The sequence below is a fragment of the Psittacula echo genome, assembly GCF_963264785.1.
Source record: "Psittacula echo genome assembly, chromosome: 22".
Lineage (NCBI taxonomy): Eukaryota > Metazoa > Chordata > Aves > Psittaciformes > Psittacidae > Psittacula > Psittacula echo.
This window is the reverse complement of record NC_137758.1, coordinates 5,364,319-5,385,602: the sequence shown is the minus strand read 5'-3', so window position 1 is coordinate 5,385,602 and position 21,284 is coordinate 5,364,319. Positions and strand designations below refer to the sequence as shown.

General features: G+C 39.0%; 1 protein-coding gene across 3 annotated transcripts in view; it reads right to left on the bottom strand.

The window, feature by feature from the left end:
- Nucleotides 1-1,160: 1,160 nt before the first annotated feature.
- The window catches only part of TRIM33 (tripartite motif containing 33), a 32,193-nt gene continuing 12,069 nt past the window's right edge, over nucleotides 1,161-21,284 (bottom strand). The window contains exons 3-20 of one of the 3 annotated variants that reach the window (XM_080632739.1): nucleotides 21,049-21,196; nucleotides 18,674-18,806; nucleotides 16,425-16,541; nucleotides 13,867-13,981; nucleotides 12,639-12,785; nucleotides 12,003-12,120; nucleotides 11,470-11,714; nucleotides 11,061-11,225; nucleotides 10,061-10,261; nucleotides 8,474-8,606; nucleotides 7,391-7,454; nucleotides 6,940-7,099; nucleotides 6,201-6,547; nucleotides 5,579-5,702; nucleotides 4,788-4,862; nucleotides 3,869-4,021; nucleotides 2,090-2,140; nucleotides 1,161-2,007 (exon numbers count right to left, since the gene is read on the bottom strand). In XM_080632739.1, coding sequence (XP_080488865.1) covers nucleotides 1,795-2,007; nucleotides 2,090-2,140; nucleotides 3,869-4,021; nucleotides 4,788-4,862; nucleotides 5,579-5,702; nucleotides 6,201-6,547; nucleotides 6,940-7,099; nucleotides 7,391-7,454; nucleotides 8,474-8,606; nucleotides 10,061-10,261; nucleotides 11,061-11,225; nucleotides 11,470-11,714; nucleotides 12,003-12,120; nucleotides 12,639-12,785; nucleotides 13,867-13,981; nucleotides 16,425-16,541; nucleotides 18,674-18,806; nucleotides 21,049-21,196 — 2,709 coding nt within the window. In that variant the 3' untranslated portion in view covers nucleotides 1,161-1,794. The remainder of the gene's footprint in view (nucleotides 2,008-2,089; nucleotides 2,141-3,868; nucleotides 4,022-4,787; nucleotides 4,863-5,578; nucleotides 5,703-6,200; nucleotides 6,548-6,939; nucleotides 7,100-7,390; nucleotides 7,455-8,473; nucleotides 8,607-10,060; nucleotides 10,262-11,060; nucleotides 11,226-11,469; nucleotides 11,715-12,002; nucleotides 12,121-12,638; nucleotides 12,786-13,866; nucleotides 13,982-16,424; nucleotides 16,542-18,673; nucleotides 18,807-21,048; nucleotides 21,197-21,284) is intronic. The other 2 variants (XM_080632740.1, XM_080632741.1) reach the window with 2 other exon arrangements.

Below are 21,284 nucleotides of genomic sequence, written 5' to 3'. Positions count from 1 at the left end.
CCCTCGTTTATTATGAGAGGTACAGTGACAATGTACATATACTTTGTTCTTATAAAAGAAATGAAATCTTAAGTGATTTGCACAAAAATTGCTGAGAGCATATCTCAATTTGATACACTGTGCTACAACATTTACCTTTACCATTATGGTAAAGCTTATACAACGTCACAGGAATTGCTCACACTGAGTATACCCAAACCCCTGTGATTTACCACAGAAGTGCTGCAGTCACACAAAACCTCATGGCAAATTCATAGTCTGTCAACTTGAGCTCATCTGATGACATCATTTCTTCAGCTTCCTTCACTTAGATCTATGTGAAGGCCAGAAATTACAGTTCTTATTTCTAGGATGTCTGTCAGTAAAGGAAACAACTGTTCAAACTGTAACTCCATTGTGATGACCTAATTTGAGCCACAAATACTGGAATGAAGGCAGTGTGCAATGGGAAGGCACTGCAGAGATGCCTGCCACAGGGTTTAGGGAAATTGTTCTGTTTTCACTATTGACCAGAAACCACTCCAAGCCAAATCCTGGACTCTGCAAGTTCTTTGTTCAATGGATGGACAAATAACCCAATCAACAGATTCAGTCCAATTCTTTCAAGACATTTCGCTCCTAAAGTTGCTTCTGAAGAAAGTTCTGAGTAGTACTCCGATAAAAATAAGACAGAACCTCAAAATGAATGCAATGTTAGAAATAGCATATATTACAAATCTTTTCTTGATAGGAACAATTAATAAGAATACATATTAGCTTAAAAACAGGTCAGCAAATGTTGCTGATCTGCAAGAAATCTCAATTCACTATTTACAAATAAGACAAAGTGAATACAGGAAATTTTACACATTTGGTAGTTACTAGGTTATTGTCTGCCAAGTGGTCTATTTGAAACTGATACTTAGGAAGACTGGAAAAAACACCCCAACCAGTTACTACCTCTTCAGTCTATAACTGAAGTACAGAAAATGAGCTGATGAATAGTGGAGATGACACTCTGCCTCATTAGGGGGAGCAGGGACAGATGACACGATGCTAAGACTTCTGCCATTAAAACGTTCTGTGTACAGGACTCATCATAAATATACCTAGCACTACTGAAAAAGAGATCCTTGCCACCAGTTTAGTCTTTCATCTGTCAAGAATTCACACTCCTGCACTTGCCAATTCAGAACAGTTTAATGATATCGTTTTTTTTCCTTTTGCTATACATAAAATGTTGTAAAGAAAGTCAAATTTAGGTAATTGGCTCAACACAGAAGACCAGTTATTCACAATACCACTTAAATGAGATGAAAAAAAGCAGTGAACAACATGCACTGAAGTTCATACAAAGAGGGGTGCTCAGGGACATTGCTTCCAGTTTACATTGCAGTCTAGGATGAATGCAAGACACTGTAACTGTGTTGTTCCAGTGCTGTGGAACATTTTACTAAGGAGTCTGATCTGCAAATGGAACATCTTTTGTCAAATCTGCTTCTCTTCTACATTCATCCACCTCTATCTGTGAGACCAGGATGAGTGTGTCCCCTCCATCAGGAAAAGAAAGGATATAGTAAATCAAGGGAAAAAAAAAAATTCCAAACAAAAAAAAAGAAATAAACCACAAAAAATTTACAATATAATTTTTCCCCTTTTGATGAGAATGCTTTTCTGTACAAGTGGGTTTTTTTGTCATCTAATACTGTTTAAAAAGCTATCAGCTTCTTCAAGGTGGCCACTGTCGGCATGATAATATTCCAGGAACACTTAAATAACAGTTTTTACAATAAATTTTAGGTCCATATCATTAGATTACTTTATATGCACTGGTCTGTCATCTGATTTTAGGCGTTTTCTACGTGGCTGTATAAAATCTTCATCGGAGTCCTCAGTTATTTCACCATCATCCTCTTCCTGCTCAAATTCAGGCAAAGGCTGGAAGGTCCTGTCTGGGTAGATTTCTGGAAGTTTATCTTCAAAGTACAATGCAACTGCCTTCCCTGCCTGTGCTACTTCTGAATCAGCCTGCAAATAAAAGAAGACAGGAATATTCACCTGTTGGAAATGCACATCCGTTCACCAAGTGTGCATGGTCTGAAACGCTTACCTTCAAATTAATCTCTTGTGTTTCTGCATAAACTTGAACAACTTTCATCATCTAAAAAGGATACCAGAGTCAAAAAAAAAGAAATTATAATCCTTCCTAAAGTTATGAGATTGCATAGGATTGGATGACTAAAGTCAGCCATAACAACAGAACAGTTTGTTATGGACTACACCTCTTTAGTTCTCCAACTTAGCAGAAGCAGGTTTAAAACAGTCTTAGGAGAGGGGCATGAAGTAAATAAACTTCAACAAAACACACAACTTTGGTACAAATAAGTGTCTCCCAGCCATTTCAGAACTGCGCTCTACTCCTGACTGCTTTCTTCAGTATAGATCTCAGTTGCCTGGACATTATTGTGGAGAAGTCTCACTTGAGAGAGAAATGCTTCATGAGACTTTCTTGAGGATCTTACCCCACTTTGATTTCTAGTTTTTAAAAGCATATGGCTTAGAGACACTAGACATGATAGGAGGCCAGGATGACCCATCCTTTGCCATAAGCCAGCATTTCAAACAGTGAGAAAAATCCAAAACACCTTTTGTTTTAAAAAACACCAACAAAACAAAAAACATATCCACGAGTCCTTGCTCCCTTATTTTACTCTTGTCCCTAAGAGCTGCAGCATGTTTTCCTCTACAGCAGATGCTTCATTAATTCCCTTGATTGAGAAGTTCACATAATTGCAACTTCTTCCACAGTGCTCATTAACCTCCACCTAATACAGAGACATAAGGGAGTCGAGGGTGTCAAAGTCCCAAATGCTTGTGAGCATTTACAGCATTACATCATTAACCTTGATTTTTACTAGTGCACTTGTGAAACAGTTGAGATTTTAATTATAGGTTTGTGTAACTCCTTCCATTTACTTCTTCACCCAGCCAGAAATGCAGCCCAAACACTGCAAAACTCAGAAATATACTGGCTGGTTTATGCATTTCTAAGGTCTGAAGGAAGCCATTCCTTACAACACCTTACTTTTAAGGCACTTCAGAAATGAGGATACCCTCTGATCTCAGCTCCCACTCTCTGTTTCAGCACAAGCATTCTTTCTTTATACTCAGAGTATTTTCCCCATTGTTCCACCTACTAATAACACTGAGGTAATTCCTCCTGAAGTCACACTTCACATTAAGTGCAAATACATCATTATCAGATGGGTTCATTGCAAAATAAGTCAACTCTCCCCATTCATCAGAAATAGGACTCTATACAAAAGTTACCTACTGAGAATTGATTTTTGTGAGAGCCCAACTACCCATGAGCTAAAGCACTTAGCTTAATTGCAGCCACAATTAACACAATGCTTTGCAGGTACTAGAACCAGCAGAATAATCTTCAGAGAGGCACTTTTCCTCAGTAAAGGAAGTTTCCTGAGTAAAGGTCTCCCATGTTTCATCACTGCAGGAGCAATTATCTGTATAGCCCAAGACAGTTTTAAGGACTGCTTAATTATCTTTATTACCACACTTCCTTAGCACTTCTTCAGTCTATTTGATGTACAGAAACAAGGTCACCCTGCCCCTCAATCACATATATCCATACCAGTGAATGCACTTTAAAAAGCACCCTCTGTTAAAGCCTGATCTCCCCAGTTAGCTAAAACTCAGAGGTAGTTCTGTAACTGCATTCGTTTCATTTGGGTTTAAGTGTCCGATCCAGCATCTGCTCCATAAGCAGAAGTTAAAACTGGAAGCAGAGCCTTAACTGGAGAAAAACATTAAAACACATTAAAATGGATCTTCATGTAAATAACCATGTACAGATTGGAAGTTAACATACTTCATTAAACCTTTCACAGTTCTTGAAGATCAACCGCACATCTGCCACAAAATCCTCAGGAGTCTGGTAGTGTTGGGAATGCTTCTTTTGCAGTTTCTTTTTCACTGTAGATAAATCCATTGGTTTCTTTATGATTTTATAGTAGTTTGGTATCTGCAAAACACAGTAATTTATCACTATGATGACTAAACAGTTCAGAGAAGCAGCAGAATTTCTTCACTTATCAGATTAACAATTAGCTAATCCCATCATGCACTGCATGCATGATCCACAAGTGAGAACAACTGCCTTTCCTCAAACTGTTTAAGAAGTTCTTTCTAACCTTCAGTCTATCATAGCACAACAACGCTTTGCAATATAGTTACTTCTTTTACAGCTGAAACAGAAGTAGTTTCTTTCCTTTTTAATTTAAAAGATTGACCAAAACATCCTACGGCATTTTTAATTTCATGGGTATCCCAAGACATTATGTTCCAATTCAACAACTGCTCATTGAAAGTATTTAACTATCCGGGTTTGAGACTAGGAGTAGAACCTCTGCATGGAGAAGCAACAATATCAGCTCCTGTGTCTCTCAGGATCATAAAATACTGGATGACCACCAGAACTTTTAGGTTGATGAAGGGGGACATTCTTCAAGTAAAAGCTGTCAGTTCCTTCTTGAACTCAACTCTAGACTTTGAGGGATGTTATGCCAAAAATGAGTCATTGAATCCCAGATTGGTTTGGGCCGGAAGGGACCTTAAAGACCATTTGGTTCCAAATCCCTGCCACGGGCAGGAACATCTTCCACTAGAGCAGGTTGCTCCAAGCCCCATCCAACCTGGCCTTGAACACTGCCAGGGATGGGGCACTAACCATCACAAACTAAGCCATCTAAACTATCACTAAATCACCAACTACTTTTCAGAAGACTCACCGAGGCTGGGACTGGCTCTTGAAATTCAATGCTCAGCTCATGACAATACAGGTAAAGCAGAAGACGTTCACATTTCTTAAGAAAGAAATAAACAGCTTCACATTAATATCCTTAATTTATCCTCAGCCCAGAAGTTTCCATCTCCCTATTTTAAGCAGGTTTGTACTTTATCAGCTTAATACTAGAAAACTGAAATGCAACCCCCACAAGTTGAACTATCAAATGTAAATGTTTTTACAAATTCCCTGTTGAAATATTTTTCTCTCCATTGCTTGTAATTCCTTTGGAGGAATTCAATTTCATTATGCACAGACTGATGGGATAAAGCTCAGAACAATTCTGACCATCAAGGTCATCACATCTTCTACAAGAATGCACCTCAATATTGCTAGCACCTCTCAGCATGAACTTAATGCACCAAACTCACATAGCTATTTATAAGGTTATATCAATGTTAAATGCAAAGAACTTCTAATTAAGAACACTAAAGACATTCATCCATGTTAAAGGATGCATTTAAATATAAAATATGTGTTTACATGGAAGTTTTAGCAACAAAATGATTACAGTGCCAATGTGATGCACTACTCCCACACTGTCACCGACATCTGGGTACACGGTGACAGCAGGAAAAGTCTCAGTACTCATATCAGGGTTTTGTTTGCTAAAGCCACAACTATACTTAATTTCCTGCAGCCACAGCAAAAACATCTTCAAGAAGCAGTGGGGGGGACAGCTAATGTGAGAAGACACATTTGCCTATGCAAGATTCCCACAGATGTGAGACATACCCTTTGGTCCACAGGACTCAGGCCTTGTGCTGTTTTCCCTTTCTTGCTGTGTTGTGAATTGTCACAATCATATTCTACTTCTGGTTTGCTCAGATCTCTGCAGAACGTACATATCCACTCTCCACTAAACAGAAACAAACACAGTTATTCCAGGTATCCAGGGACAAAGTTTCTTTAGTGATGACTACAAAGATTCTTTTGTTAGCTCTTACAGATTCACATCTTACTGTAGTAGACTTGGGATACCCAAAGATAAGGAATAACCCTTAATGCTCAAGGTAATTCTGCCAGTCATGGGCATTTTTCCTGCCCTCACATTTCTCTCCCAAGTATGTACTAATACTTTAGAACACCTTCTTACCATGACTTTAAAATTGACTTTAAATAACAGAATCTTACTTCGAAAGACCATGTGTTTATCAGATAAACATTGACCAGTTACATGCAAAATTAAGCAATTCAGGCAGGCCTTTGAAATCTCAGATTGTTTTTTAATGACAGGAAGTCATCCAGAACTAGCTGATGCTGAGGATGAAACACCAGTTTTGATACTGTGTTGAGATCTACCATATGAATGAGAGCACAGAACTGTTCTCAGGAACCATTACACTCTTTCTGGTACCTTGGAAAGCTGAGGAGTGTCGGTACGTGACAAGTCAGGTGAAACACCTTTGGGCACTTTTCACAACATAATAGATCGCCTCCGTTTTGGCATACAGCACACCAGTCTTCATTTGGATCATCATCTTTGTTATTGCCTTCTCCTCCAACTCTTGCTGCTCTGTGCATTAAACTCCTCACTGGGGATTTTCCATTTACAAGGCTATGTCCAGACTGTTTGCAGCTTTCACTTAAATCTGCTGGTTCAGTTTTTACATGATTTTCAAGACTTCCTAATGCTTCTAATTCACTTTCCAGATGCAAGTTAGTGGACAGTGGTGGTGTCAAGCTGCTCTCAGGACTGCTAAGCTGAAATGAAAGTAGCACATGAAAATCAGAGTCAATTTTACATGGGCATCTTTCTTCATATGTTGCAAGTCAAAAGCATTCCCACCATTTAGAGGTACTATACTCACCTCCCACAATACATGGCAGATCATGAAGACCTGAGTCGCATACAGTATTGAACACTACTTGTGAACAAGTCCACCCTTTTCAAGAACAGACTTATTTCTACTGATACAACATGATCAACAAACTTTCAGACAAAAGCACCAATAAGCAGTTAAAAATATACCTTCACTATCACTAGGAAAAATCCCCAAACCCATCACCCTGCTCTCAGTACATAAACCATAGTAAATCACAGAATTTGATGCTTAAGGCAAGCCATTACATACTGTTGCACAAACTAACTTTACCATGCAAGCACTCCTTCGGCCATCCTCTGTTTTCTCCTGTTTAACTGTTCCTGAGAAACTGCATATCTCTTCTTCCATTCCTGGCTCTTGCTTGACTTTCACTTGGTCAGACTTGAAGTTAATGCTCATTTTCTCAGCAGTTCTGCCCGAGGAGCCACAGCTAGAAAGATACCAGTGTGTAAATAGGAGGAAAACTCACCACAGCAAAAAAAAAAGGTGACTGTTTCCTGTACAATTTCAAAGTCAAAGTATGTCAGAACATTCACAAGGCAGATCAAGTCTAAAAGACAGCACAGAATCATAGTGAAAGGGGTGAGGGAGGCAAATCATTGTCATGCAAGCATTCTTCCATTACTGGGTCACAGTTATGTCAAAGCCATACTGACCCACTGCCAATTCATTATTTGAATTCATGTCTGATTTTTCAGCCTCACAGTGTTAACACACTCACCTTCCTCTGCTCCCTGTGCTGGAGGTACTAGGTGGCCTCACAGGAGTGTGGGAGTTGGATAAACCTGCAAAGAAGCAGCATACAGGTTCACTTGGTACAAATCTATTTCACCTAATCGAAACAGTGCTATAGCCCTCAGCCCATTAAGTCCTCAAATGTTGTCCACTGACATCCACCAATAAAGTCAAGAAAAGCAGATTTTTTTGCACTTAGGTTTTGAGAAACATAAATTCCGCTGCTGCAGCTGTTCATTCAGAGTTTTACAATAATCTCACAGGGAGAAGACTAACAGAAACACATTATCAAATTAAGTTGGCTTCTTACTAATCGAAATGGACATTTTCAATGCTTAAATAACTCAACATTAGGTACTGGTGACTTAATTAGTTCACATCCATAATGAAAGCTCTATCATTCATCTGCTACTATTAGTGTCACCTTGCTCAAATGATATTCCTGTGACTAAGAATCATAGACCCAAAGACTGGTTTGTGTTGGAAAGGACCTTAAGATCATCCACAATCCCCTGCCACGGGCAGGGACACCTTCCACTAGAGCAGCTTGCTCCAAGCCCCTGTGTCCAACCTGGCCTTGAACACTGCCAGAGATGGGGCAGCCACAGCTTCTCTGGGCACCCTGTGCCAGCACCTCACTATCCTCATAGGGAAGAACTTCTTCCTTATATCCAACCTAGATCTCCCCTGTTTGTACTTATTACCCTTACACTATTGCTACACTCTCTGATGAAGACTTCCTTCATGGCATCCTAAGCTATTCTAGAAACTTTTCCCAAACCTCAGAATGGTCTAGCCAGTCATCATGGTAACACATGATAGAACAATGTAGTCTCTACATGTATCTGGAATACTGCATTCATGTGCTGGCAGTTTCTTACTATAAAGATATTTCTGAGGGAGGGTAACATCCAGATAAATTTCCAGAAGAATTTATTTCTGAGCAAATTAAATTCTAAACTAACAGAACTTCCCTGGTGGCAGGAAATGGAAGGTAATTGTTTTCAACTTAAATGCCAGAAATACCCATTTGCTTTATAGAGTCATTAGAAATCCCCACCACACTCACCTGATGACCCTGGTGATAGAGCTGAAGGTCCTGGGGAGGGATTCATGGTACTTGTGGGTTGTGGGGGTAGGTGGCTGCCTGTGATATATCTACTTAGAAGGTTATCTAAGTTACTTGAACCAGCATCTTCAAGCTAAGAAGAAAAACCAAAAGTCTGAATCAGTGAGGCCTAAGTAAAGCTTTTGAATGGTTCCACATCTTCAAACTGTGATCAGTATCTTTCCCAGAATTGCACACTCTGCCCACAAGATTTCAGGACATCAGCAAATGTTTCTATCAGTTTCATATAGAGATAAGTCTTTCAAAACAGAAACCCACAGTCAGAAACTTAAAGTGAGATTTCTCAATAGCTCCCAAATATCTGAGTTCTTCCAGTAAGGTCATGGGCTACACTTACTCTAGGTCATTCCAAACTTCTTGGTTCCCAGGTACTCAGTGTGTTAGTCATACAAATGGTGGTCAGTCACATGAACTACCAGATTACTAATGTGACGAGTTATTCCACAGTTAAGATACCAAGGGAAACTGTGAACTAGTTTTACCTATCTTGCTCCCTCCCACTCACTTTTACACAGATTTTGATACATTTAAAACAAGGACACGGGTACCCTATTACTTATTATCTCTTTAAAGCTATTAACTGCAAGACAGCATAACCGCAAATGATGTGTTTGAAATCCATGACAGCTATAAACAGGTATAGAAAAAGAGCATCTGAACCAAATTCTGCTTTTTCAGTGTACCCAGAAGCTGCATGCTTATATTTTATACATCCCACTCCAAAAGTTTCTAACTTGGTGTATCATAAACTTTAGACACATCCAGGTGAATCAGTCATAACCGGTTGGTTATACTTGTGTTTTGTTCTAGTGACTAAATGAAGCTTCAGCAGTGCACATAAACCAGATTCAGATGTGATCCTTTTTTCCCCCCTTTACTATGCTTACGTGCAAATTACTTGCAGCCTTGTGAGAAAACATGAACATACAACCCCCTGAACATGACTCTAAGAGTTAAACAAGTTGCTACAGGATTACAGCAGACAATCTACTTGGATGTAAATGGCTTTTTGCATACAAGGAAATTATTAGAGTCACTCTACTGGGGTACAGAGGAAATGGAGAGAAGACAGACAAGTAGGGCAGTGGGACACCTTTTCTCAGTACTTCCTACATTTGAGTGTTATATTTAGGGACATCACAGAGAAGTGCCAGGTAAGTTTAAATAAATCTCCATTCAAGTCATTCAACATATGTAACTATTCAACTCTTCCAGTGATATCTTCACATACAGTAGTCTTGTGGAAGAAAGGAAGCAAACACAGTAGTTGGGATTAACTAATCCAAGTATCAATTTCCCTATAGGACAGCCATTAAGTAGTGATTAATCTAAAGATTAACACAGGTCAAGCAGGTCAGCCCTGTACAGTGAAATAAGCTACATGCCTAAGTCAAGGGCTGAAGATGTTAATTCTTCAACTCTAAATGGTAATTTATACCATTCCACAGACAAGTAACAATAACCAAATAAAACAGAGAACGGAAAGCAGATCGTCACTTCACCCACAGCCTGATCTCCTCCACTGACCTGGATGGGTGGGATATCTGGCAGGGAAGGTAAGTTCTCCGGGTTTGTCACAGAAGGAATGAGTTCAATTGCAGTAACGGACGGACTCGTTGGACCACGGTTTGCACTCGCCATTGTTGCTGTAGTGGGACTGGTTGGATTAATAGTGGTGTTGTGCACAGAAACAACTGGAAAAGGCCCCGCATGCCCAGGGTTAGAATGCTGCAGAAAAAGAGAAGAGACCATGACTGCGCTGCAGACAAATCAGACAGACACTGCATGTAAAACACGTGCATTATAGCATAGTCCTCAATGAAGAATTAGGGGGGAATATACAAACTTACATTTCTATCAACATAACCTGATAGCACTGAATGCAAAGCAACTGCTGTTTTTATTTAGTTGGAAAGAAAAAGCACTTTATGTGGCTAGACGTTTAAACATACAGCACGTATTCCACCAAATCATGTTCATATATAGTTATATTTTCTTAAAGTAATTATTTCTTTCAAAGACAACTTCAGAGTCCACATGTCTGTCTACAAACTTAAAGAGTAACTGTTTGAAGTATTATAAAGTCATTTTTGATTTTCCAGTCACGTTAACATTCATTGTCAAGAACTTTCACTCTGAATAGTATGCAGAGCTCTGCATCATGCTTCAGGTTTAAATTTAAAACCACTTTGAATCTGGTTTCATTAGAAACCCTCAACTACATCACTTTGAGCTTCACTACTCTTTTACTGTTCTCTAGGAAACCTAAAAGCTGAATGTCACTGAAAAATGAAAAAGGAAATGTTTTGTTTCCCAGAACTAAAATGAAACACAAACATTAGAACTCATTTTCACTCCTATGGTTTGGATTTTCTGATGTTCACAGTACAATATGCCACATGAAAAAGCATATGTGTGTAGCTGCGAGTTCTACACGCTACATAAACATATTTACAGCTGGAGGTATCATCTATTGTAATGACAGATTGGCACAATGGCACAAATGAAGCGTGTACACAGGATATACTTGTCTTTGAAGGTGAGGCTGCATCATGGAGTATTGTGGTCCATTGTGGCGTGGTATTCCTGGTATACGAGCAGCATTCTGAGCCATTCTCATCTGATGTGCTTGGAAAGCCCCACAGTTCATGTTACCCCTCTGCATGGTCTGCATGCTGATCAACCTGGGAGGCTGCAAGGGTTTTTGGGTTTTAAAATTGGTCCTTTGAACATGGAAAAAAGAAGCCAATCTCTTTCCACAGTAGGTTTATTAGTTACAAACATCAAGAAAAGCCAAGAGCTGTCACATTTCAAGTATGGCAAATTTCAAAAGAATTTCATGTTCATAAACTGCTTTGTAGATTAATATTTGATAGAGCTATTTTAACTCTCAGTGCTACTGTAAAGCATGAAATAACAACATACAAGATACTTACCTGCTGCTGTATGACTTGTGGACTTGTCTGCCTGGGAACTGACCCAGTTGGCTGCGCCATCCTCATCTGCTGCATTTGCTGATGCTTTTGTGCATACACCTGCTGCTGCATATGCTGAAGGCGAAGCTGTGCTAGATTGATTTGTCCTGGAGCTTTGTTGACGTGGTTTGTTCCTGGAGGAGTTTGTCCAACCACTACATTCGGAGTGTAACTAGGAGTTGGTTTATTTTCAATGACAAGGTTACCTAAAGAAAGCCAAAAGAAGAAGCAGTAAACACTTAAATCTCCATCATCATCTGAAAGTTGATAAATGCAGAATATTCAGATGTTTCTAACATTAGCTTCGCTAATAGAAAGAACAGAGCAAATACAGAGAGTAACCAGGACTGGATGGGTTATGTCAAGAGAGTTTTGGTCTTCTGCATTAAGAGATGCATTGCTCTCCAACTCACTCATGCTGGATGAACACCCCTAATTCAATCTAGTTTTTCAAGTAACTAGTTTTTCAGAATTAATAGACACAATTTTCTCACCTAAATTGACAACGTTCTTGGCCCAGAATGTAGGGTCACAATGGAAGCGGATTGCTCCATTGGCAGCCGGAACGGGATCGCAACGTGCCTTTAAAATATGCCGTAACTGGAATGTTATCTAATGGGAATCAAAGACAAGACTGGTGAGGACAATGAAATAAAGAATGAGGACATTAAAAAGTGTGTGTTTGCCCAGCTAGATTAAACTGCTGGATCACCAACAAGGAATGTCAATAGCAAGTTTAGTTCCTACCCTGGAAATTCACAATTCACCAGGAAAAACATCCCTTGTACAATTAGTTTTTTACTCAACTCAGAGGATTACAGAGAAGTGCTATTACACAATACTACTACAATGACTCAAGTAAAACACTGAAGTGCCTTTACAGAGCTTGACCCCATTCCTTCTATGATCCTACTGTTAAGTCCTTACTTTACAAATGAAAAGCGGTGTGCAATTCAGGAAATTCACTCCATTATTACAGAGGAGTTTTTTCTGCTTTGTTTTAAATGAAGCATGAATAACTCATTGTCTCTTCCATGGATATAATCTAGTGAAGCTACAGGATACTTTGAACACACTTTTGACTGAACATTCTCTGTACTGCACAGACAAATTAAAGGATGTTTCCTTACCAGCCGTTTACTGTATAGCAAAGCAGTGCTGCTCCCACTTGCAATAGCCCAATTAGTAAAGTTCATCACATGCTTCACTTGTCTGGAAAGACCAGTGATGTCATTCTGTTGTTGTATTAACTTCATCTGTCTCTCCTTTGTTACATTCTACAAAGAAACAGAAACTTGATTACAATGGAGGCTTCAGACTTAGGAGGAAAATGTAAACTGCTATCACAGGTCTTGGAGCGAAAGAAAACTGTCACAAGCAAAGCAGCTTATGCTAATGCTCATATTCAGAGGGGCTAGAACCAGCAAGTTTGCTATTATTCCTCTCTACCATTCTTCACAGAGGTATCAAAATAAAGGGAAAACAGGAAGCTCAATCTTCAGGATTGGGCAACTGTTACAACCTCACAAAAAAGGACAACTTTCCAATGGCATTTTCTAGCCTGTAACAAATGATATGTCAACAGAAAAAGCTAAAATTCAGTTACTCATATAATTTTAAATCTTGTATTTCAGTCCTGATCAAATCCTCTTTTCTTCCAGGAATATTTGATGTCATTGCCAAATAGCTGTTCCTTAACCAGAAGAAATCTATTGTAATTAAGTTGGTCTTATTTTTTTCAGTCACACCATGCAGACCGGCAGCATGTTCTGCACTAGCTTCTGATGGATTTCCTCTCTTCAGATAAAAACTGAAATCATAAGTTAAATTTCCCCAGATTTGAATAAAAGTGAATATAATTATTAACCAGAATATGCTGGAAAGTATGCTTAAAGTCACTGCCTCCTTTAAAATGACAATCTATAGAACTTAAGTACCTTTACATACAAACACATATGACTACCATGTCTTTAAAAACCTAGGTGTACTTAAAGGGTCAGGATTTGTTAGCAGTAAACACCAGTTGTGAGAATTACTACGGAAACAAATACTACCAAGTGCCATTAGGACACCAGGAGTGAAAATGACTACCTGTCACTTCCCTGGCCCTTTTCCCCTGATGCCACCACTCTATGCAAGCAAAAGGAGGAAATCTGATTTTAACAACAAGCAGGAGAGGAAATCATGATGTAAAGCTGCACCAGACATATGGCATCAACTTGTTATGTGCTCAAGACAAATTACAGACGTGTCTCTGGGAATTTACACTGTGAAGAATAACTTTAAACATGGAATATAAGTTCTCAATAGGGAACTGGAAACAGCAAACAACACTACTAGTTTTTCTCTTAACTGTACCTCAAGGTGCTGTAAGAGGGATTTTCCCTTTTTATTGATCTCATTGATGAGGGTGAATATAGCCACTTTGATTTCCTGTTCTACCCGTTTGTTTGTTTCATTTACTTCTTTTATCCTAAAAAAGAGAAATGTATTGTCAGGCAGTCAATACTCAACACCACTGACCCTTGGAGACTGAAGGAGCCACTTCTGTATTGAAGGAGTTCCGATACATGCAAAACTTATAGCTTGTTTGATTTCTAAGAGAAATAATCATTAATCAGCTTTATCAAAGAAGCCATCTAAAATTTCAGGTTTGGAAAAAAATGGTATAGTCTGAGATCAAGATGGTGTCTCAATTAAAACCTGGGTTTTACTCAAAATTATATTAAATGGACCTTGTGGTTTATATACTTTATACAAAGAGATACCCAGCCAAGACATGTGCATATGTACACTTATATATTTATCTCTATATCATGTCTCTTTCACTGTGAAGAATTTACATATGGTGCCTTAAACTTTTATGCTATTGTATATTAACCAGAAAGGAAGTGAATAATGAGTTTCAGACTGATTCCTCCACCTCCCCCAGAAAATCTCGTAACAAAAAGGTTATTACATGCCTGTAAGGTATTACAGGCCAATACACAAGGACAAACAATTCACTAACAATTTGCTTGGCATTAGGTTATATTCTCTTGTGCTTTACTACTACTGCCCTTCTATCTCTTCATTTCCATCACTTCCATTCTTCCTCAGTTTTAATGTCTTCACTATTCTCAACTTCAGCCTCAAGCAAATCATCTTGAGCTCTGTCCACAGAATTTGAAATAAAGCATTTCTTAAACCTCACTGCAAATTTGGGATTTACTTGATGCTGCCTTAATTTACTGACAACATAATGTTACAGCAGGATTCTTTGCTTCGCTTGTAGGCGGCAGAGCACACCACCTTGCATGAGCCAGTCTGAGTGTAAAGACTTCAGCTGTGCTTTTCTGAAGGGCTTCTTCACTCCTAGATCAAGCATCTGAACTTGAATGTCATTCATCCTGACAAGATCACAAGACCAATACTCATTTGTCTGACATCTTCATTATTGGTGTTAAATGCCCTTTAAGGCACCTTGGACACAGGTTGTGCTTTTTCACAGCGCAACCTGATCTTCAACAAGGATTCAACCAACCCCTCATTAAGTCAGTAGACATCCATCCTTGGTCTTGGCACCTACCAATTATTCCAGGCAGTTAATTCTTTCTACCTTGTTTTATGCTTCACAATCACATAGGATGGCAATTTCATACCATCTGCTAACACTGACAACATTATTGTAATATACACTTTTTTCATTCCCTGAAGATTTATGATAACAGATTTTGTGCCCTACACTTCAGCACTGAATAGAATAGCAAAGTAACCAACTGTCTCACTTGCAGTATCCATTTAGCTCAGTAGATAATCATGAGCTTTACACAACCCAACCACATGCCGCAGAAATTCTCTGAATTTTCAGTGAAGCCAGAAACACTTAGGCAAACCCCACCATTGCAGTGTGTTACTCATACATGCACCAGCCATTATTGGCCTTGAATTCTTATCACAGAACCTTTTGTGGAAGTTCTTTCCTGTGAGGGTGCTGCGGCGCTGGAACAGGCTGCCCAAAGAAGTGGTAAATGCCCCATCCCTGGCAGTGTTCAAGGTCAGGTTGGACAGAGTCTTGGGTGACATGGTCTAGTGGAAGTTGTTCCTGCCCATGGCAGGGGGTTGGAACTGGATGATCATCAGATCCTTTCCAACCCAAATCATTCTATGATTCTACAATTCCTTGACCTTTCAGTTTAATTATTTCCCATTAAGCTGAGCCTCTGTCTCTTCTTCAAGGATGTAACAATTCTACAGTTTGTCCTCCTCCTTCACGATGGTGTTCACTTTTGGGAAACTGCAAAGAGTTTCATGCTGAGTCAATGCAAAGAATTTAATTTCCGTTGCTTCCACCTTCGCACACTTGTCTCTGCCATGTTCTGTGTTCTCCTTCCCTTGCAAGTCTTTTGGGGATTTCTTTAAATGTACATATTATCACTAGGAGTTAAAAAATTCGCACCAGAACTTCCCCTTCTATCTTTGGGGCACTTCCTTCTCCCTTGTACTTCCCATCTCCACATGAGGTGTCATTCTGCAAGCGACCTAAAAGGTGCAGAAGGCTCATGAAACCACTCGAATCACAGTGGAATTCCCTGACCTCCAGCACACCACATCACCACGAGAGGGTGAAAAAAACAGCAGTGATCTTGTGCTCTCTGTCTCTATATTCAGTGTTCTACATGACATTGAATTTAAACTCATTCTGGAATTCTTAAGTTAAGCTACCCAAGGAAAAGCTTGTCTTCCTGTCAGGTAATGACACTAAGTTTTGCCTGCCTGCTTAAACCAAACTAACCACAATTTCCTACTCAATTTCCAAGATGACTTAAGATGCAAAATCAATTAAAATGTGAAGTATTATTCTAGTTCATCACTCATCTTAGTGTGGTGCATTCAAAAGAATGCAATGGTAACAATTCATCATTTTGGGTACTCACCTATTCTGAACTTGGGCAGCTGCAAAATTTACATAGTTCTTCTTCTCAAGAAGTTTGGCCAACAGGTTCTCAATTGCACCCTTCTGGTTCTGAAAAGCTTCTTCCAGAAACTGATACCTTTTCAACATGCAAAAGATAGCAATTACCAAGGAGGAACGGGCTGAAACTCAGGGTTCCAAATTAGATGTAAAGCTTTTGGAAAAAATACAACAAAACACAGAAAAATCAAACTATGTGTACACCAGTGTGTAAGATGCTTCAGTACTGATAAAATCCTTTGTGAGTGTCCACAAGACTGAACCTCTATGGGTCACATTCATTCCAACTACACAGGGAGACGATGTGCTGCATTGTTTCACCAGACAGCAAGCAATGGAGCCCCAGCTAAAGCAGACAGCAGAAGCTTCAAAGCTTGGAAAATCATTTTGCTGGTGTTAATGAGGAAAATGCACTAATAGCTTAAACATACATTAAATGATACAGAAAACCCCTATTACAGAAAACCATTTTTTCCGGCTGCTATTATACTGCTCATATTTGACTGAATTAGCTTAATCTGAAAGAAAACAGTCCTATTTAAATAAAAACTTAAACTCTTTGGGACTTCCATGTGAAGAACATATCATTCCCTTCCAAGTCCTTCAAGCAAACAGCTTCTATATCAAAGGCACCTTCCATTACTTCATCTGAAAAGAGTGCAAGTAGCTACAAAGGAAACTCCTGAAATTAGTTGCATTTTCCTAACATACAAGAAGAATGAACAGTGCAACAGAAGCAGAACACCTAAGTTGGAAATGGCAAGCAGATTTAAGTAGCTCCAAGAGTTTTCATCTTCTCTGGTTCTTCTCAACTACCCAGAGATTCCCCTCAAGCCCCAAGATTCCTATCGGTCGCTTGCAGCTTCTTGTCTTCAGTACGTAAACTTCATGCTTTCTACAGAAGTACCAGCAATTCTTTCACTTGAAACTCTGCACTGAACACTGGACCACATTGCTACTAAAGTGGTGATTCATCCTCCTTTGGTGCAAACTATTGGGATTTCAGGTAAGAAGTAAATGGATTAAAACTAATCTTTGTTTCCACTTTATTTAGTGATCTTCATAAAGATCTCAGTTGTACTTCATGGCAGATGAAGCAGACACCCTAACCACCTGTAATTCACATCCGCAGACAGAACTCATTTTAAAAGCATATTCTGGAAGGTAGCATGTTAATAGCAAAGTATTCTCTTACTGGAAGAGAACAGGTCAGTAGAACAAGATACATCCATTAGTTAGCATCATGCACAAAACAGATGCAAAGAAACCAACTAGAACAAGTTAGTTTATATATCCTAGGAGACCACGCTGTTTTGGCCATATCTTTCAGGGTATTTATGATCAAGCCTATGAAAGAACAGGCTGTTACTAGTACTCATTTCAGAAGTAAAAGCTCTCCTTTAGGCTGCTGTAGCAGTCTATAAGAGCAAACACTGCTCTGGAAAACACATTAAGTTCAATATTGCAACATACTGACAATCCCTTTGACAGAGAAATCCCTCTCGCAGATTGACTGGGAAAAGCAGTGCTGCAGTGGCTGATAAATACATATTTATCCCCAGGTTCTCTATTATAACACTGCAAACTACTTTTTCAAACATACAAACAACTCTACAACAGAGCTGCTAAAGAGCAGGAAGTTTTACGGGATCTTAGGAAGTTCCAAGCTTTTTCTACCAGCAAGCTCTGGAAACAAACCCCAGCATTTCTTTTTACTTGGAGTGAGGCAATCTTCAACAAACTAAAACCATGCAATTTTTCGCCTCTATACCATAAGAATATATTAATCTATGATGCAAAATTTATACCTTTAGAAAAATACCCTAAATTGAACAACTGGTGCCTAAGAAAAGATGCCCTTTTAAGAAATCACCTCATCCATGACTCGCTATTTCACTTTCTGCTTCTTTAAAACACCAGGTATTCAGGGCTGTAGCAATTTCTATTCAAGTCCTGACAGCACTGGTAAACGCCAGTTAACAATCACACCAAATCACCTCAGCCCATGTTGGTTTGAATCTGCACTTACAAAACTTCATGAAGCTCAACCAACTGATGGCTCAAAGTTCTCAGCACTCCACATAGGTTCTGCTTTGCGAGGGATCATTTCAGCCCAACGAAGAGTACATACAACAGTATTTAGGACATAAAACGCCATTTCATCCTCTGAGAAAGCACACCACAGGAATTAAGACATGGTAATATTTGTACCTGTGTTCTTTGTGTTCCAGTAACTGACAGTCTCTGCATGTCAGCCTGTCACATGTTTCACAGAAAAGTTTTAACTGCTCTTGTTTGTGGACAGGACAGAAAACAGGACGTTGACCAGATGCTCCCACGGCCTCTGTTTTTAAAAATAAACCAGTTTTGCATTGTAAAAATCAAACTGACACAATCCGAAGAGCAAAACAACTCACTTCCAAGCCCAGTAACAACCAAGAATGTGGACAAAGACAACTATAGACCTGTTCTCACGCTGAAGTTCCCATGAACAGGCTCTCATTGAAGTATTTACAGTGCCAGCAGTTTATAGCTGTTTCTGCTTTACTGTATTGAAAGAGAAATTCCTCTCCTATCACAACCACTCAAGACACTGGCACCTGTAAGAATGCAAAGCCTGTACACAACACCAGGATCGTGTACACATGGTCACAGTTAAACTGTGTGCAATTTCATCTGACGCACTGAAGGATGGATCCAACCTCATGCACTTTTACACTGTCGAACACCCTTAGGTTTTCTAAATTGTCACTTCAAACCCTTTATAAAGCTCATTAAGTCATATGCAACTGAAGTGGTAAATGCAAAGCAAACATTGCCCACGTTAAGAGTTACTTGAACTCCAGCTGATCTGCTTCCCTTTTCCACTTAAGCAAATAATAGACGTTAATGTCAAAAAGTAGTTCTGAGCTTACAAAGAAGTGCTGCACGGTCTTCTAAGGATACTTTGAGCTTAGCACAGAGGAAAGCAGCCTTTGGAAGATACAGCAGGCAAGGTTTAAAACATGAATGTCTTAAATGTCTTAAACATGAATGTCTCCAACATTTCTGAAGCTTGTTATATCATGCAAGTTATTGTAAAGAAAAGAGAGCTCATGAATCTACAGCTGACACTCAGTAATAGGAATTGAAAGTCTCCAGGGTGTATCGTTGGTTCTTATAAGAAAGAAGGAACAAGCTCCTCCAAGAAAATAATGAGTTGCCTTCCCCAACAGTCAAGACAGCTACTAAGGATCACTAGGTCAGGTCAAAGGAAGGCTACATTCTTGCCATATGCTAGGACAGCAGCTCCAAAGCTGGCTTCCCATGAACACCAACCTACATTTCTGATACAAGGTTTACTTTATTGGAACAGCCAATTTTTGGCACTTCTGCCTCAGGTTTAGTGAAGGGGAAGCAGACCTTGACAGTCACAATATAGCACTCTTAATGAGGAACGTCAGTAACTCTTTGTAGGGCCCTTTACTTTGATTTCACCTTAAGCGTTTCTCGTGTAGTAGGATTAATATGTTTAAACTTAAACAGATAATACTCCTTATTGAACAACATCCAATAAGACATACAGAGAAACCTCGCCAGAAATGAAGTTTTTTTTATAGAGCAAGTAAAATAAGATCACTGTCTAAAAGAACAAAGCTCAATAGCAAACTTTAACTATTAATCTGATTTTGATGAGAGTTGGCAGAAAGCAAAGCAGTCACCCCTTTGAAATGGCACAATGAAACAATCATGAGGATCTTAATTCTAAATGCAGAGACAGAGCAGAATGTGAAGATCTCTCCTCCTCAATAAGATCAGTCTTCATGTACATTCAGCTTGTGTAGAACCTACGGGCCTTTAAATCTGAATCCCATTTACAAATAACACCTTCTAAGCTAAAATCCAGCTTCCTTTTACCTGTTTTGGGAATGTTTTCCACATTACCTCAGCAGGTTATAAACAATACAGAGTCAAATAACAGTTTAAGAATTAAGTTCTATAAAGCTGTACTTCTAATCAAAGCGTACACACACTTCACACATTAAATTTTGCTAACCTAAAATACATTTGAACTCCACATTTACTCAGCAATATCAATACAACAGTAACATCACACTGAATATGGCTATGAGCTTATTTGTGCATACTTCTCTACTGGGAGAACTATAATTGCTCCTTATACATTTTGCTGTAGTTGGTTAATTTCCTTAGCCAATGGATATGTCAGTACTCTCCAGATTTAAATCCTCCATTTAGTTATTCTCCTAAAGTAAAGGATTATTAAGAAGAGATATAAATTCTTTCCAAAGTTCTAAATTCTTTCCAAAGACTGCTCTCTCATTCTCTTCCTTCTGTACTTAAGATATTTCTTTCCTTTGGACATCACACTGTACAAAGTGTGAGTAAATAACCCACTTGAGTTTAAAATTTCATTTTTCCTCCATTTTTAGAGCTACAAATCCTGCACTGGTAGCTTTTTCCTAAACTTTTAACAAATCTTTGGAGAAAGCCATACATACAGTTGGTTGTTATCCAAATAATCCTCCTGTCTCTTTTTATATGTTCCAAAGAAAAAGAGCTTACTCCAGTGATACCCACACACTCACCTGAAGAAACATCCTCTTTTTTTCTGATCATATGATCTTTAGTAAATTTTACTCGCTGATGAGCTTCTATGCAAGTCTTGCACAACCATTCCCCACACTCTACACAAAATCCAACAGCACTAGCATTATCTTCACAGCTTGTACACACCTGTGAAGGGAAACAGGCAGTTACTATCATTTTCCTGGAAAGCATTAACATGTATAGACAAAGTCAGCAAGTGAATTCCAGCAAGCAG